Below are 15,689 nucleotides of genomic sequence, written 5' to 3' on the forward strand. Positions count from 1 at the left end.
TTTAGAGTGGTTTGAAAACAGAAAACTTTGAGCAACATGCCCAGTGATTTACTGATATTCAGTACAACAGAACTTTTGTGATATAGTGTCTAGTTATCCTCTTCTTTTGACAGCATCATGGAGCTACAAAATCTACAACCAAAAAAAACCCCTATATTAGATGTTAGAGTGAGAAAAATGAGAGATTAGGTGAGAAAAAAAACCAGCAGCCTGGCAGATCATCTGAAAATACACTTCTTATGAATGAACATATTAGTGGTTAATTAGATGATATTAAGTCTGCACAGGAATTACAGTTTACCATCAGACTCGGAAAGAGTTGTGGCCGAGCAGACACAAGCTGCTGGAGGTCAAAGTGCATGTCCTTGGAAACACTTCTCTGCATATACACACAGTAAAAAAAGATGAAATAAGAGACAGAAAAATAATTCATTTTGGGATCACTGTTTTTTATGGAAGCTTGTTTCTGCCACAAAATGAAAAAAAGTAAGCGATAACTGTAACGTTTATCTCACAATTTTGAAAAATTATATCTCACTGAAAGCTAATATCTCACAATTAGTGGTGCAACGGATCACAAAGCTCACAGTTTAGATAATTTACAGTTAGTCACAGATCGGGGTTCGGGCCGAATTCGGAGCTCAAAGCCCTCCCCCGGACAGCCGGCCAAAATATGCATTAAACTTACTCCCTCTAATTGTATGTAAGTGTGAACTAGTGATAGAGAAATAAACAGTCAGTATTAAAATAAGAACAAATACACAAATTACAAGCATAGATGAAAACTATATACAAAGTCTTAACAGTAGTATGCTGGTACAGAAATGTAATAATTAGGCCTAAATGAAAACACTAATGTGTTCACTGTAGAAATAAAATAAAAATGAATCTTTGTTAAAGGTGCATTTAGTTGTTTTATTAACATTAATGGCAGACAGCAGCAGGAATATTAGGCTGCTGTCACTTGAAGACAATGCAGGGACCGAATATTTAATGACACAACATCCAGTTTTTTTCTCAGCTGTTCATTTACGACATAACCGAGAGAATATGAACAAAATTATTAAAATATCCGTCTCAGCAAGTATGTATCTGTTCAAGCGCAAGGAAACACGAAAGAAGAATCAATTCTTTGTTTGCTCTCTCTCTCTCTCTGTGTGTGTGTGTGCGCCGCGGGTGTGTATAAACTCTCAAATCTGACTTTTTCTTGCCATTATGACTTTATTACATGAAATTGCAACTATCAAAATTTTTTTTGTTGCAGTTCTGACACATGCCATTGCAAGATTTCACATAATTCAGATTTTTTTTTTAGCAATCATGAGTTTATATCTCGCAAATTCTGACTTTTTTCCTCACAATTGCAAGTGTATATCTTGCTGTTCTGATTTTTTCTCACAATTGCAAAAAGAAGATATAATCTCAAAATTGTGAGAAAAAAGTCCGATTTGGGAGTTAAAAAGTTGCAATTCCCCTTTTTATTCTTTATTCTGTGGTGGAAACAAGCTTCCATAGTTTATTTTTTTATTATTAATTTTAAAACAAAAAGTGGACACTGCCTAAAGGGAATGAAGTTCACAGCCTTTACTAGAGGAAACAATAGTAAATAAGTAAATAAAAGTAAATAATTCCTTAAATGTCTTTTTATAATGGTAGGCATATTTTTATGTGAAAACATTTGTACTCATTACATTTTGTCAAAGATCTGACTATGTGGGACTACTGTAGTCAAGGCCATAGGAAATATACATGCTGAGAGATCGTGTTACCATCTTTCCATCTCTCTCACCTGTTTTAGTCTCTTGACCTCCAGTTCCAACTCACTCTCACGGGTTCGGGTGCTGTATTCTGATAGGCTAATGGAAGATCTGCGTACACGCCCCATTCGTTCTGCCTCCAGCTTGTATACTTGGAGGTGCTCCAGCTCTCGCCTAAGGTCTTCAATGAGCTGAACAGAAAATACACTTTTAAAAGCACTTCAGAAGCACTAAGCTACTGAACTGAGAACACATCTGTTTTATATAGTCAAGGACAGGATTGCTGTATAGTCTATGGACATAAGACATGGTAATTCTGAACTAAATTAAAATATTAATTTCAATATACTAGCAATCCTCAATAGAATATGCTCCCGAGTCTTCATGCAGTTTGTGTAAATGTATCTCTGTGTTAGACTAAATATGCACACATAGGCTACAAGTCAGTTTAATTGGTTTTTAGACTACCGTTTAAGCCTGAGGGTATCTAAAGCTGGCCAAGGCTCTGCCACTTTTTCTATCTGTAAATATATTTGGGCTACTATATACACATGGCATAAAAGATTAGGAAGAGCTTTTGTCAACTTGCTGAATAACCTGCTGTATAAACGATTGTTTAAATCACTGCCATTTTTACAGTGTTTACTTTAAATTTACTTTAGTGACCAGTGGGCAAAATCACCATTATCTCAATCTTTACATAAGTTTCTATGGGATTTCTATAAATCAAAAGTTGCCAGTTTGTACATGAAAAATATTCTTTAAAAAAAATGCTAATGTTTGCACGGCATGGTCATAGTTCTCAAATCATTATTACAAAGACATTTGTCATTAATAGGTTATTTAGTATGTAAGTTTTAACTAGTGTCAAAAAATAAGCACATTTTAGAACATGGTCTTACCTCCTGCATGGTATCTTTTTCCTTCTTAAACTCATTTCTATTCTGTCGTAGCTTGTCCATCATCTTCTTGTACAGATCCATCTCATCCTTCAACCGCAGACTCGTATCCTCCAGCTTATCTGTCATCCGCTGCCTCTCCTTCACAAACACAAACAGGACATTTAAACAGGTGTACAGTCAATTTGGACAATTACTTTTTATTTAAGATCCCTATTATGTCATTTTTTTGTGAGCTCTCTGAACAAAACAATAAAAAATAAATCTGATATAACAGTAAGTTGGCATTTAGCTGGCAAACCCTTTTTGATCAAACTGGTCAAATTCTAACCAACATATTATATTACTATTTAAATTGTTAACACTTGTGTACCTTTTAAATAAAGCAGTACAGTTAGCATTCATTCATCCTCATTTACATTTCCTTCAACCTAAATAAAATTGGTCAAGAATATGTGAAGGTAAAACTGTCCCACCTCATCCAGTTTATCTGTCTGGGATTTTAGTCTGTTCATATTCATTGCCATCTCTCCATTTTCCTCCTCTAGATAGTGTAGTCTGCCAGTAGAAAAAAGAAAAGAAGCCTTCCATCATACTACTGATGCTAGAAGTGTCCACTGCACAATAGCTCTGTGAATCAAGATCTCAGGCATCCACTAGATATAATGTAATGCTCCCTTCAGTGGCTTAACTGTGTTGCTTTTCTCTCGAACACCCTTATGAAGGACCATCTGAGACGGCTTCATAAGTGCACTATATACTGGAATATACACCAATACTGGAAGACCTGCAAGGAAGAGTGTTTTACTCTTCCATTGCCATTGATGGAAATTTCCATCATTTGAGACAACGTTTTACTGCCATTTTCGAAAATTTACATTGTGCTCCAATGTTATTTTTGTCTCTCACCGATTTGTAAGCAGCTCTATCTGTGTGTTCTTGTCTTTCTCCAGTCGACTGTAGGCCTCTCTGTGTCTCCTGATCTCCTCCTCCATCATGTTTTCCGCTCTGGTCTCCTGGTCTTTTAGCTGCTCTTCCAACTCGTGAATCCTGTTCAAGCACAGTCCTCATCATTAACAGACCTGCTGAGAACCATTTTGACCTTTTGGCATTTAGCAAATGCAAATCTTTTGCGAAGACTATTGTCATAGAACGCTTTGCTAGAGGAAAGAATCTGCTCTTTAAAGAGACGAGTATGCAAATACATATGCATATAACATAGTTCCAATGAAATGAACTTTGTGTGGGTGGGTGGACCTTGAGTAGCAGTTCACCTGTGGACCAACTGTATGTTTTCCTGTTTCAGCTTGCACTTCACATCCCCATTCATCAGAATCTCATTTTCCAGCTCTGTCACTTTCTTGTCCAAGTAACTCACCTGTGTAGGAAACAATAATAAATGTAAATCTCACTATCAGTGACTGCTTCTGAACCCGTCTTGCCTGAAGGACTTTCAGCACGACCATGAAAAGAGTTGCAACAACAGTACATGTTAAAGGTTTTGAAAGTGTTTGTGTGTATAAACCTGTATTGATCCGGTTTTAAAAAAATATAAGAAACAGGTGTTTTTCAACTAGCACATTTGGCCCTGTAGACATTTAGAAAATAAACTCTACTCTGAATTCTCTCCCTCTCTCTCTCTCTCTCTCTCTGTGCGTGTCATCATAATCCACGATTTCCACAACAACTTTACTTGCCTTGACCTTGAATTATGTACTTATATGTTATATACTGTATTTAATAGCATTCTGTGGTGAAAATGATCATGGGCGGCGGGTTGGGCTTTTGTATAATTTTAGCAGAGCCATAGAAGTTTTTCAACGGCTCTGGTTTTTAGTAAAGCCCAGAATGTTTTGTTACCTTGTCTTTCTAATAGATCTTAAATTAATCTGAAAAATAATTGTGAATACGATTACAGCGTCCGCATCTACCTAATGGTGACAAGTGCATTTTACAGGATTATATAAAAATTCTCTCCCTTTGTATCAAAGGTACTTGCAACGTTCTTTTGAGGTGTTGAGCATTGTAGCCAATCACAGACGTCTGTTGAACGGAACGGCTAATCAGAGGTTTATGGAGTTGCTGCGCTGAAGATCTGTTTTGCGCATTCTACACTTTTGCGATCTTGTCATAATAGCCAATAAACTATAGATGCAAATAAGAGATATTTCACTGCAATGTATTTGATATTCTTGATACTGCTCTGTAGCACTCCATTACGCATCGCCAAAATTATTAAAGGCAGGGCTTCATTCATAGTCTGAAAGTCGAAAGTCTGAAAGTCATATTCAGTCAGCATGAATCATGGAAATGATAGCATATTTTCTATTCAAAACAGTTGTCAATTATTAAACGTTAATATACTTACACCAGGCATTCTTTCATTGTTAAAACTAGCACCACATGATCTTCAGTGAACGGTAATGTGTGCATACTTTAAAATAAAAAATGTATTTACAAATACTTTAAATTGATTATTTCACAAACACAATAGGACCTTTCTTTTTCTTTATTCCCTTAAATGGTAATAAGTTTAATAAAAATATTAAACATTTATGCACTTAAACGCAATTAAAAAGCAGTAGAAAAAAATGTTTTGGCAACAAAAAGAAAAGTTCTAAAATGTGTTAATTAAATCAAACCATGGGACATAAAAGTGCACAAAGTTGAAGCAACACCCAGATACAGACAAAAGCCAATTCAAGTATCAGCATCATCTGGACCCATTTGACCCCCTGCATTAAGAAGCTAACACATATACGGATGTGATTTTGTGAGCAGAGATCAGTACTAAACATGCGTTTAAAAAGACACTCCTGTGAAAACCGCTTCACCAATGCAATCTTTGGACTATGATCAGGAAGTAGTTGAGTGTGCTGTAAGGGGATTTTACCTTCTCAGTAATGTCTATTTCACAGGAGTCAATGCTGTCATTGAACAAATCCTCTGTGCTGCCGTGACTACTGCTGAGGTTACTGTTGTGGAACAGCTGCCTGTTGGACCCAGATGCACACAAAACAAAAACAGGAACAATTTAATCATAGAATACTATCATGGATTGCAATAAGACATAAGGCAATTATATTTTGATTTATCACACAAACCAGTTCATTTTGTGTACCCTCAGCATTCAGATCCCATGCTGACAGCTAAATTTTGTAAGAGGAACATCCCACTTACCTCTCTGCTCAGTTCCATGGATGGATTGGACTACACTGCAGCATCAATACTTGCAAACTATGCTGCCCATATTGCATCACTGAACCCATCCGTTCTATGAATCTACATTCAATGCCTGTGCATCTTTAGGAGCACTGCAGTTACAAGCGAGAGAAGGCACTGACCAGCAGAGGCATTATGAGAGCTGGAGCAGTGCCCGATCCAGTTCACCCACCCACACAGAACCAAAAAGTACTTGTCTAAAAGACACATGCGCATGTGCAGGCATGAACACTATTCTCTTGTCCCACTTACATTAGGCTCTGAGAGCCGTTAACGTGCGTGTATACAAATACACATTCTCACTTCTGCAGAGTCGGGTATTGGTTGTCACTTTGTTTTACATCCGTCATTGTCATTAAAGCAATGACTTCACACATGAAAATACATTATACAAATTACACACATTGGTCTCTCCCTCTCTAGCTCTGCTTTCCCTCTCTCTTGCACTCAGGTCAGCTTTGGCAGGCCATTTTCATCTTGTCACTGTGATTTAGAGTAGGAGACTGGTTGCCAAAGGGACAAGAAAAACTGCCATTCACCCACACAATTTTTGCCACCCAGCGTTTACACTCCCACACAACATTTGATCAGATTCTTACAATTAAACACAAGAGAACTGTCTAGACCATATATATATATATCACAACATTTATTTCCATCAAGAAATGAATGTTGTATAAATGAATATATATGTATATACTGCACGGCCCGGACCCCAAAAAAAGTCACTGTTTGGATTTAAATAGGCAAATACTTAAGGATCATTATTGCAGTGATTATTATGTTTCTAGTATGTTATATGTTGGGGAACAGTTCTTCTAACCCTAATTAATAGAGTGTGTAGCTTTTTGTTTCTTAAACAACCATGTAGGAAGACACATCATCGCCAGTAACCCAGGATTAGAAAACCAATTGTCATTGTCAATACAAGACCTTGACCAAAAATTGATGCATTTCTTGATGGAAATAAATGTTGTGATGTTATTTCCATCAAGAGGTGCATCAATTTTCGGTCAAAATCTATATATTCTTGACTTGACTCTTGATTTTGACAAAAAAAATAATGCATACATTGATGATATATATTTTTGATACTTAATATTTATATTCTTGATACTTAATATTTATAGGATATATATTATCTGCAATAATTAACTCTAGCTTAATATAACCCTAACTTTGTCACAAACATTGTTCTAATTATCACAAATAACAGATTTCACCCTATATTTCTTTGTTTTGATATGAGGAACAAATTTCTGATTTGGTGTGACTTTACGGAGGGGTTTTTGGGATACATTATACCACAAACCTTTGCAGATACTGGTCTGGAGCACACATAAATCTAATGATCCACGCCCCCTTTTTCCCCTCTATTGTGAAATCTTCAGTTTACTTAAATTTGGAGTCTACAATTTCACTAAAATCATTTTTAAAAAATTAGATTAGAATTGACATGTTCATATTTAATCACGAGGTGAAGACAATTTGGGAAGGGAAGTTGATGATATGACTCCACAAATTCACATAACACTTATTAAACCACAGGTGGTGCTCAGTCATAGCAGTGAGGGAGATGGAAACATGATAATGATTAACAGCAGCATAGACTACACAAACAAACAATGAGTGATATGGAGTGACCTACCTTCCAAATGCAGTGCTGGAGATCTTTCTGTTCGGGCTGGAAAAAAAAAATGAAAAAAGATAGATAGATATATAAAACATAGTATAAGTCTCAGTTTGATATTGATGAACCTTTTTTACTTCTTTTTTTTTAACAACTGTTCAGTAAAACACTTGGATGATTTTTTAATAATAACATAATTGAATATTTGACCTTGACAAAAGCAGCCAATGCTACAATTGTGTAAAAATGAAGAAAATCATTGTTAAAGATTTACTTCTTCCCAAATTATGTTACTTTCTTTTAAATCAGTTAAACATTAATTCTTTCTAAAAAAATATATATAAAAATAAATTTGTACAACAAATAGTTGAATAGTAATTCAACACATTGTATATAATTTCAATTATAGGATAGAGTCAAGATGGTCAAGTGCTCTGATGTGGGATAGATCAAAATACAGACATGCTAGTTAATAGATCTCAAAACAATTGGATTTGAGGACCTTTTAATAAAATAATGGGACACCAAATTGTACCTTATCAGTGGAAAGTGTCATAGGCTTTATTCCATTTTTGGACATTGCACTTAAACCCAGGCTCACTCACAACATATTTGAATATAGTGTCGGCCTTGACACAAGTTCAGATACCTCAAACCTTACCAATGCTCACAAAAAGTCTTTAAATAGAGTTTTTAAAGAATTAGAAATGTATATGGTAAAGCACATACTACTATTCATTTACAAACTCTCTCCGGTTCATACACACACACATAGATTTATTGCCGACAGTTTTTTCCAGCAGTGACAGAATGAGGTGTAAACTAATGCATTTGTTGAAGCAGTCTGCTGACAGAGCATTTAGCTTTCATTCCTCCTCTCTATCCCTCCACCCATCCTGTCTTTTTCTCTTTCTTACCCTTCTATTTGATGCCCTCTTCCCAAAACAACATGTTCCATCTCATCTAATTCCTATTTCATCTTTTATTTTGAAAGGCAAGATATGAGTGGCTAATTACAAGCCCCCTCAAAAGAGAAAAATTTTCAAGTAAACTCTCTGACAATCTTTGAAACCAGAAGTGATGAAGAAAAGAGAGAAGATCTGTTTGTATCTCCGGATTCTCAACAAATCATCAGAATCCAAAGGCTTGCCCGTTTTTTCATGTGTGGATATTGATGTGAGTGAGAAAGAAGAAGAGACACCGAGAGACGGCAAAATAAGAATGCGTAGAGACAGATTAAAGTGTGGATGTGTGCAGGTGCTAATAAAGCTTTAATGGGCACTGAAGTGGTGGGCTGGATGATGTATTGAAAAGAGAGCGAATCATTAGTGGTGCAGAGAGACTGCAGCAAGATATCAGAGCACTCATATACTCACATTAACTACTAGAGGAAAACCCTGCTTCCATCACCCTGTAGCTTTAATATTGTCTATTGTGGCCCCGGGAAGAGAATGAAGAACAAATAACTTCTAATCCTCCCAGAGAGCCTCTAATGTGTATTCCAGGCCACTAAAAGCTTATTTCCCAGATGTGAGGGGTCACTCCTTTTACATTACTGAAGAGAAATTTGACACGTCCATAACCACTAAACTTTAGTTTCAAAGAGCTAACTCTAATCCCAAGTCTTCCTTAGAATGAGCACACAACCAGTGTATGACCACCCCCTCTGGATGAGAAAGTATTTCATATCTTTCATAACAAATGTAAACTGTAGTCAATGTTGTACCTGTTGGTTTTGAGGTTTTTCAGCCTATTTTCCAGGTCATTGAGCAGACTGACCCTCTTACTGCACTGAGAGCAAAACACGTCCATCTGGTCACCAGCGCGGCGCATCTTCCGAGGAGTCTGACCAGCACTGGATGGAGTGAGAGTGAAGGTCAAAATAAGAACACAAGTGCAAGTGCAATGTTCTCCCCAATAGAGGCATCATGTCATCCAAACATCCCTAGTTTTTTTGTCAAGTATATTTCTTAAGAACTATTGAGTCATTCACTAATAATTGCGTGGATTATTTCATATTTGTACGCACAGGAGAACTTCTCACGAAAAATAATTCACAACACCTTTACCCGCACATGAATTTGTTCTTAACATCATTCTGCAGGCTCGTTTATAACTGTTGCGTATGCACAAAACAGGCCCTGAAAGAGGCGTACGCCACTATCGACGCATAAATTGTGATTTATAAAAACAAAGTTGATGGGTAAATTTGCGCACCTGCACGCAAACTCTGACCCATTCGTACAAACATTTTGGAGACGGAACAGTTTGGCGACACCGATGCTGAGCTGAGGGACTGACAGCAGATAAAGGAAAACCACTTCAAATTTTCATTATGAGTCCTAATCATAAATACAGTGCATGTTCACAATAACAGTTAAAATAAATAAAAGAATGATTTAAACTATGTTTTACATTTGATTAACACATTTAGATTAAATATGCCATTCTCATTAACGAGTTAAGCACTTAAATTACATGAAATCATAACGAGAAGTTACAAAAAAAATTATATTCTAATAAATAGAATTATTTGTAGTTGATGCAACGCTTTTGAACACTTTTCCTGTGGCATGCTGGCATGTTTTAATGTTATAATAGTGAGGATTGCTTAGCGCATTATAATAGCAGAACCTATGGTCTGAGAAAATATTTTCGTGCAAATAATGATCAATAAGGCCTATGTTTCCATTAAATATATAAAACGATTAAAAATACTATTTGGCCAATGGAAAAGATTGAGAAAAACTTTTTCTGAAATGCATTTTATACTATTTAGATTTTTTTATTCAAAGCAATATTATTTTAGCAATGTAATGAGACGGCACATCCGTATCTCGTATTTTCCTAATGTCTTGTACCGTTAAACATGGTATCATGGTAGATGAATATGCATATGCAAATGATATGCAGATATTATGCATAGTAAAACTAGGCGTTGTAAGCTCCGCCTATGTTCCCATTAAATATATAAAACGATTAAAAATACTATTTGGCCAATGGAAAAGATTGAGAAAAACTTTTTCTGAAATGCATTTTATACTATTTAGATTTTTTTATTCAAAGCAATATTATTTTAGCAATGTAATGAGACGGCACATCCGTATCTCGTATTTTCCTAATGTCTTGTACCGTTAAACATGGTATCATGGTAGATGAATATGCATATGCAAATGATATGCAGATATTATGCATAGTAAAACTAGGCGTTGTAAGCTCCGTATATGGTTATTTCGGGGAGGAGACGCATCTGTGTACACATGGTTCTTTATCTAACTTCGCTCGGTGTTTCACTATGGGAATCGCTTTGGGCGTGACAAACTACGGAAGCTCGTATGCCACCACGTCTGTCTTTGATCGGGCTCCGCCCCCACCTATATCATACAGGTCGACCCCTAACAAAGTCATTATCGCTTTCTTCCCGTGAGGGAATACAACAAGCTCTCTCAGCACGTCCAACTGTATCGCTTATTTTCGCTAAACTGTTCAACAGGCCGACCGTCATTGGATTACGCCACCGAACGCGACATCCGTGGATTGGACTGTGTTGAGTGTCACATCCGAATAGTGTCCGCGTCAAGGCGAGCTATTCTGTTTGGACTATCGTGCATTATCACAACGGTAGTATTTTCAGTGGCGTCACGCCATCTTTAGGCTCTATGCGTTAAGGCGAGCCGTGAAAAGGGATAACTACCCCAAGTAAACCATCTGACTAACATGTTGTGACGAGTCAGTGAATCACACTTTATCTCTACGGTCGTTATGTCGACAGTCATTACCCCCGCCAAAGGGAATGAGTCGAAAAGCAGGGAGCCAGCACCCCGCCCGTGTCCATCGTCATGTGGAGCAACCGTCACGGGCAGGAACCCCCATGTGCATTATATGTATGGGCGCCAAGCATGCTCAAACGTTCCTTGCGGACCCGCAAACATGCATTCACTGTGCGTCAATGCTGGTGAAAATTTTGGAGAGAAGGCTGAGAATGTCGGTGGCTAGCCAGCAAGACCCATGGCTGTCTGAAGCTGCCGCGAAACCTAAGGTTACTGACCATCAGCGAGCTACCACGAGCTGGGCTGACATGATGGAAGCCCAATCCCCAGGTATGCCTCCTCTGTTCGATAGCCTTCTCGCACACGAGGAGGAGGAGCCGGGGACGAAGACGCGGAGGGCGACGCAAACTCTGACTTGGACATGGACGACGAGGAGGAGGAAGACACGGCTAAACTGGGCCTAGCGTGGCCCACGGCGCAGGATGCAGAAGGAGCAGAGAGGGACCTTTATGACAGAAAAAGGCTACCGCCTGCTCAAACCACAATGAGACAACTCCTACCCGCCGTGCTGGCGTGTATGAAAGAGATGTCCCGCCTTTGGGTTAGCCCCTTTAAGAGCAAGCTCCCGACCAAGGGATGTTCTAAGCTGGAGATCCAAGGAATGCGAGAGCTGGGGCTGGAAGGACCCCGAGCGACAGAGTCTTCAGTGGCCTATCATCTCCATCCGAATCGACGCTCTATTTCTGCCTCATCCCAAATTTCGCTGCCTAGCAAGATGGAACTTCTGACAGCGTCCGTTTATCAGAGGATGTACAAGTATGCGAAGCAGTCAGTGTGCTCGCTGAACGCGGTGACTTTACTGTCAGCGTACCAGGCAGAGATTTTGGAGGAGATGGGGCGACAACTAGACATGGGAGTGCCGAACCCAGCACTCTGGGACGAGATATGTGTGGTGAATGATCTAATTCTCCGCTCTTCCCGTGGCGCGGTTCAGGGCTGTGGCCATGTGATGGGCCTGGCCGTTTCAGGTGAGAGAGCGTTATGGCTAAACCTGTCAGGATTGAGCGACGCTCACAAAGCAGAGTTGATGGACGCAGCGTTCAACCCAACCAAGGCCCTGTTCGGACCAGCTCTCGAGAAAATGAGAGAGACCAACAACCTCAGGAAACAAGAGGATGAAGCTTTTAACCTCTGTTTACCACGCAAGCAGGCAGCAACCCTCTCAGCCAGCACGGCCGGGCTTTGCAGCAGCCGCTGCTGCGAGAGGGAGACAGACGGGGGCAAGGAATATGAGACCGGCTCCCAGCTGACAATGATCTGGCCATCGCCCGAGATCTTATGGCTCCGGACCATGGGGGAAGAACCGCCTGCCCAACCCTGAGGAACGGAAGAAGTGTGCGACCTGGCACGCGAATGATCCCCTGCACTTCTCTTTCCGCCCGCAAAGAGAAGGAAGGGGTCCAGCCCTGTCATTCTGAGTTCAGTAAAGGCACGCACTGCACGTTATCAACTTCAGAATGTTCACCAGTGTCACCAAGCACTCACCCAGGGTTTTCGCCCATCAGTTCAGGGGAATGTTTAATAAAGAATGCATTATTGCATCCAAGCTAACGGCTATCTCCCCGAATTCAATAAACGCAACAATAAATGTTTCACTATCGCAGCCAGGCAGACAGCTGAGGGCGATAGATTGCAAAAAAATCCAAAGATTGAAACGTGTATCCCTACCCTCACCGCTGGAGGGAGCGCACGCTCCATCAGAAGGGGTCAGCGCAGAAACTGCAATGGAGTCATCAAAGCGCACCCACGATGGGGAAGTATACAGGGGACCTCTCTCGGCTCGCATACTCAGTTGGCGCGCATGCGCAGCTCATCCGTGGTTTGTAAAAACGATTACACAGGTATACAGACTTCAATTTGCCATGAAACCACCCAGATTCAATGGTATGATAGTCTCAGTGGCCGAAGGAGAATCAGCTCGCGTCCTGACGGCCGACACTCTTTTCGACAAACTCAGATAGACACTCTTTTAGACAAACGAGCCATCAGAGTGGTGCCCAAGGAAGTGAGCTGTCAGGGTTTTTATGATATAGGTGGGGCCGGAGCCTGATCTCAGGTCGACCTGTCTGTCAAAGACAGATGTGGTGGCATAGGAGCTTCCGTAGTTGGTCACACCCAAATCGATCCCCAAAGTGAAACACCTCACTCCGTTATCAAAGAACCCGGGATTACGTTAAGTAACCCATCGATTTATAAAGGGAATTTTGCGCAAGTTCTGGCGTAGACGCGGTTTTATAAGTCTGAATATTTTTTGCCGTACACCATTTTTAGCTTTCGGGCACACGTACACTTTAAGTAAGGATCCTATGCACAGTTTTATAAATGAGAAACATGATGTTAGTGTATTCGGATTAGCCTATTCTAAATGAGTGTGCACGAAGTTAGTCATTTGCATAAAACACAAACCATCTCCATATAAGGCTTTCCTCACAATTTCCTTACAGCCTTTCGTCACTCTCGTCAAACTTGGCGCTGTTTGCAGACACGCTATTGCCAGATCCTTGAGCAATGCCAAGTGTGCAATTCTCACCAGTTCTCACAATAAACACCTTTTATACAGACCTATCATTAGCCACTAATATGTATATCTGTGTTATTCAGAGAAACCTTGCAGCTATAAGTCAGCTTTTCTTACTCTTTAACTGTATATGATGGAATGTAGCCTATTTAATCTTAAATACATTTTAATAATTTTATATATGGATTATATAATACAATTAATGCAGCATACGTCGATATGATTATAGTCGTGTTAGGATGAGACCGGCCGTTTAGAGTAAGTACTTTTTGCGTACGTGTGGTTTCAGTTGTTTCTATATTTTTTCGTAAATTTAAATAAATTTATTAAAATTATTAATTTAAAAATAAACTCAAAATTTGTGGTGAATCGTGATTTGTTCATACCCACATTTTACGCACAAATTTGTGCGTACCCATTCTTAGTGAATGAGACCCATTGTCCGTATTACATTTTTTCTTTGGAACTTCCAAAGAAAATATTTGTATAGTGAGGATCAGGGGATGGTTGTAACAGGAAGTGAGTTGTAACACAGTCACTTTAAGCACTTAGAAATTAGGTACAGGGTTGCAATCACTATAATGCATCTTAAAAATCAGCATATTCTCTTTCCTTTTGATATTTACTACATTTCATTTAATATATTCTACAAACAAACATCTACTTTCTTACATGTTAAAAAAACAGACATATAATGGCTGAACAGACAGGAAAAGGTAAAATGTTTCCCCTTTTATTATTAAAGAGAAAAGAAAATAAAGTCTATTTGGTTAACAAAACAATATTCTACTTTCTACTCTGTTAAAAAAAACAAAAAAAAATGTGGATAGTGTCAGCCCTAAAAAGCATCATAGTGCTGTTTGAGTGAGGAAGTTTCCCACAGTCAGACCGTTCTATCCACTAATAGAGTTTCTGAAAAAAATCCTCAGTAATGAAGGCTGATATCTGGATTTCTTAACTAATTATTCTTTCATTTTAAAGTAAATCCGTCTGAAAGCAGACCTAGGGCCAGTCAGAGAGAGAAACACACACATAGACACACACTTACCTGGAGGATACAGAGGAGCCCAGATCGGAGCATCCATTAATGCGGATCTCATCGTCTGGACAGGGGTTGCTAGGAGTGTATTCTCCATCCTCTCGTTCTCCATAGTCCTCAAACTGCTCCTCATTTAATGAGGCAGATGAATGTGTAGATTGATCAGAAGTCTCTGAGCGATTACACATCTGACTAAACCTGCAACAATGAGAGATTTTTTGTGCGCTTTAGGCTTTGACTGTAGGTTTTTTTCCCCCACTTAAGAAAGCAATTATTATTCCGTTCACGCATTCCTTTACAAATCAATAAATTCAGCCTTATGTATATTGAGAAAACGATAATAAAAAGTAAACTAAAATAAAAGCACTCACTTTTCTCCTGGGAGGCAAAGCCCAATCCCTTCCTCTTTTTCTCCAGTTCTCCCTCCATTTGAGATCACAGATGACTGAGCGCTGTCTACTGCACTGTCTCTGTCTGACTCTCTCTCCACCCCTCTGCCTTCCTCACCCTCCTCATCCTCAAGCATTGGGCCATCTAGGCACTCCTGGATGGACATTGATGACTGTAGCCCGTCCTGTCCTGATTTTTCTGTCAAAAGCAAAAGAGATTAAACTGTAAGAATAGTCACAGCACAACACCTAATAAGAACAGAAACCATTCTGAAAATATCACAGACTTATTGATGTCTTTCAGAGATAAAATCTCGGTTACACTTAATTTCCAAAGTCTTCTATATACATTTTACTAACTAAAAGAAACTTAATAGAGTAGACTATTAGATTATGGTTAGTGTT

The 15,689-nt window shown here is 38.9% G+C and overlaps 1 protein-coding gene across 2 annotated transcripts in view; it reads right to left on the reverse strand.

The window, feature by feature from the left end:
* The window catches only part of rab11fip4b (RAB11 family interacting protein 4 (class II) b), a 44,463-nt gene that overhangs the window by 2,802 nt on the left and 25,972 nt on the right, over positions 1–15,689 (reverse strand). Inside the window, exons 2-12 of one of the 2 annotated variants that reach the window (XM_077199015.1) lie at positions 15,267–15,483; positions 14,905–15,093; positions 9,235–9,363; positions 7,527–7,562; positions 5,550–5,649; positions 3,931–4,034; positions 3,566–3,706; positions 3,133–3,214; positions 2,660–2,797; positions 1,790–1,948; positions 302–379 (exon numbers count right to left, since the gene is read on the reverse strand). In XM_077199015.1, coding sequence (XP_077055130.1) covers positions 302–379; positions 1,790–1,948; positions 2,660–2,797; positions 3,133–3,214; positions 3,566–3,706; positions 3,931–4,034; positions 5,550–5,649; positions 7,527–7,562; positions 9,235–9,363; positions 14,905–15,093; positions 15,267–15,483 — 1,373 coding nt within the window. The remainder of the gene's footprint in view (positions 1–301; positions 380–1,789; positions 1,949–2,659; positions 2,798–3,132; positions 3,215–3,565; positions 3,707–3,930; positions 4,035–5,549; positions 5,650–7,526; positions 7,563–9,234; positions 9,364–14,904; positions 15,094–15,266; positions 15,484–15,689) is intronic. The other variant, XM_077199016.1, reaches the window with a different exon arrangement.

The sequence above is a fragment of the Siphateles boraxobius genome, unplaced genomic scaffold, assembly GCF_051911475.1.
Source record: "Siphateles boraxobius isolate OS27281-9 unplaced genomic scaffold, OSU_SipBor_1 41, whole genome shotgun sequence".
Lineage (NCBI taxonomy): Eukaryota > Metazoa > Chordata > Actinopteri > Cypriniformes > Leuciscidae > Siphateles > Siphateles boraxobius.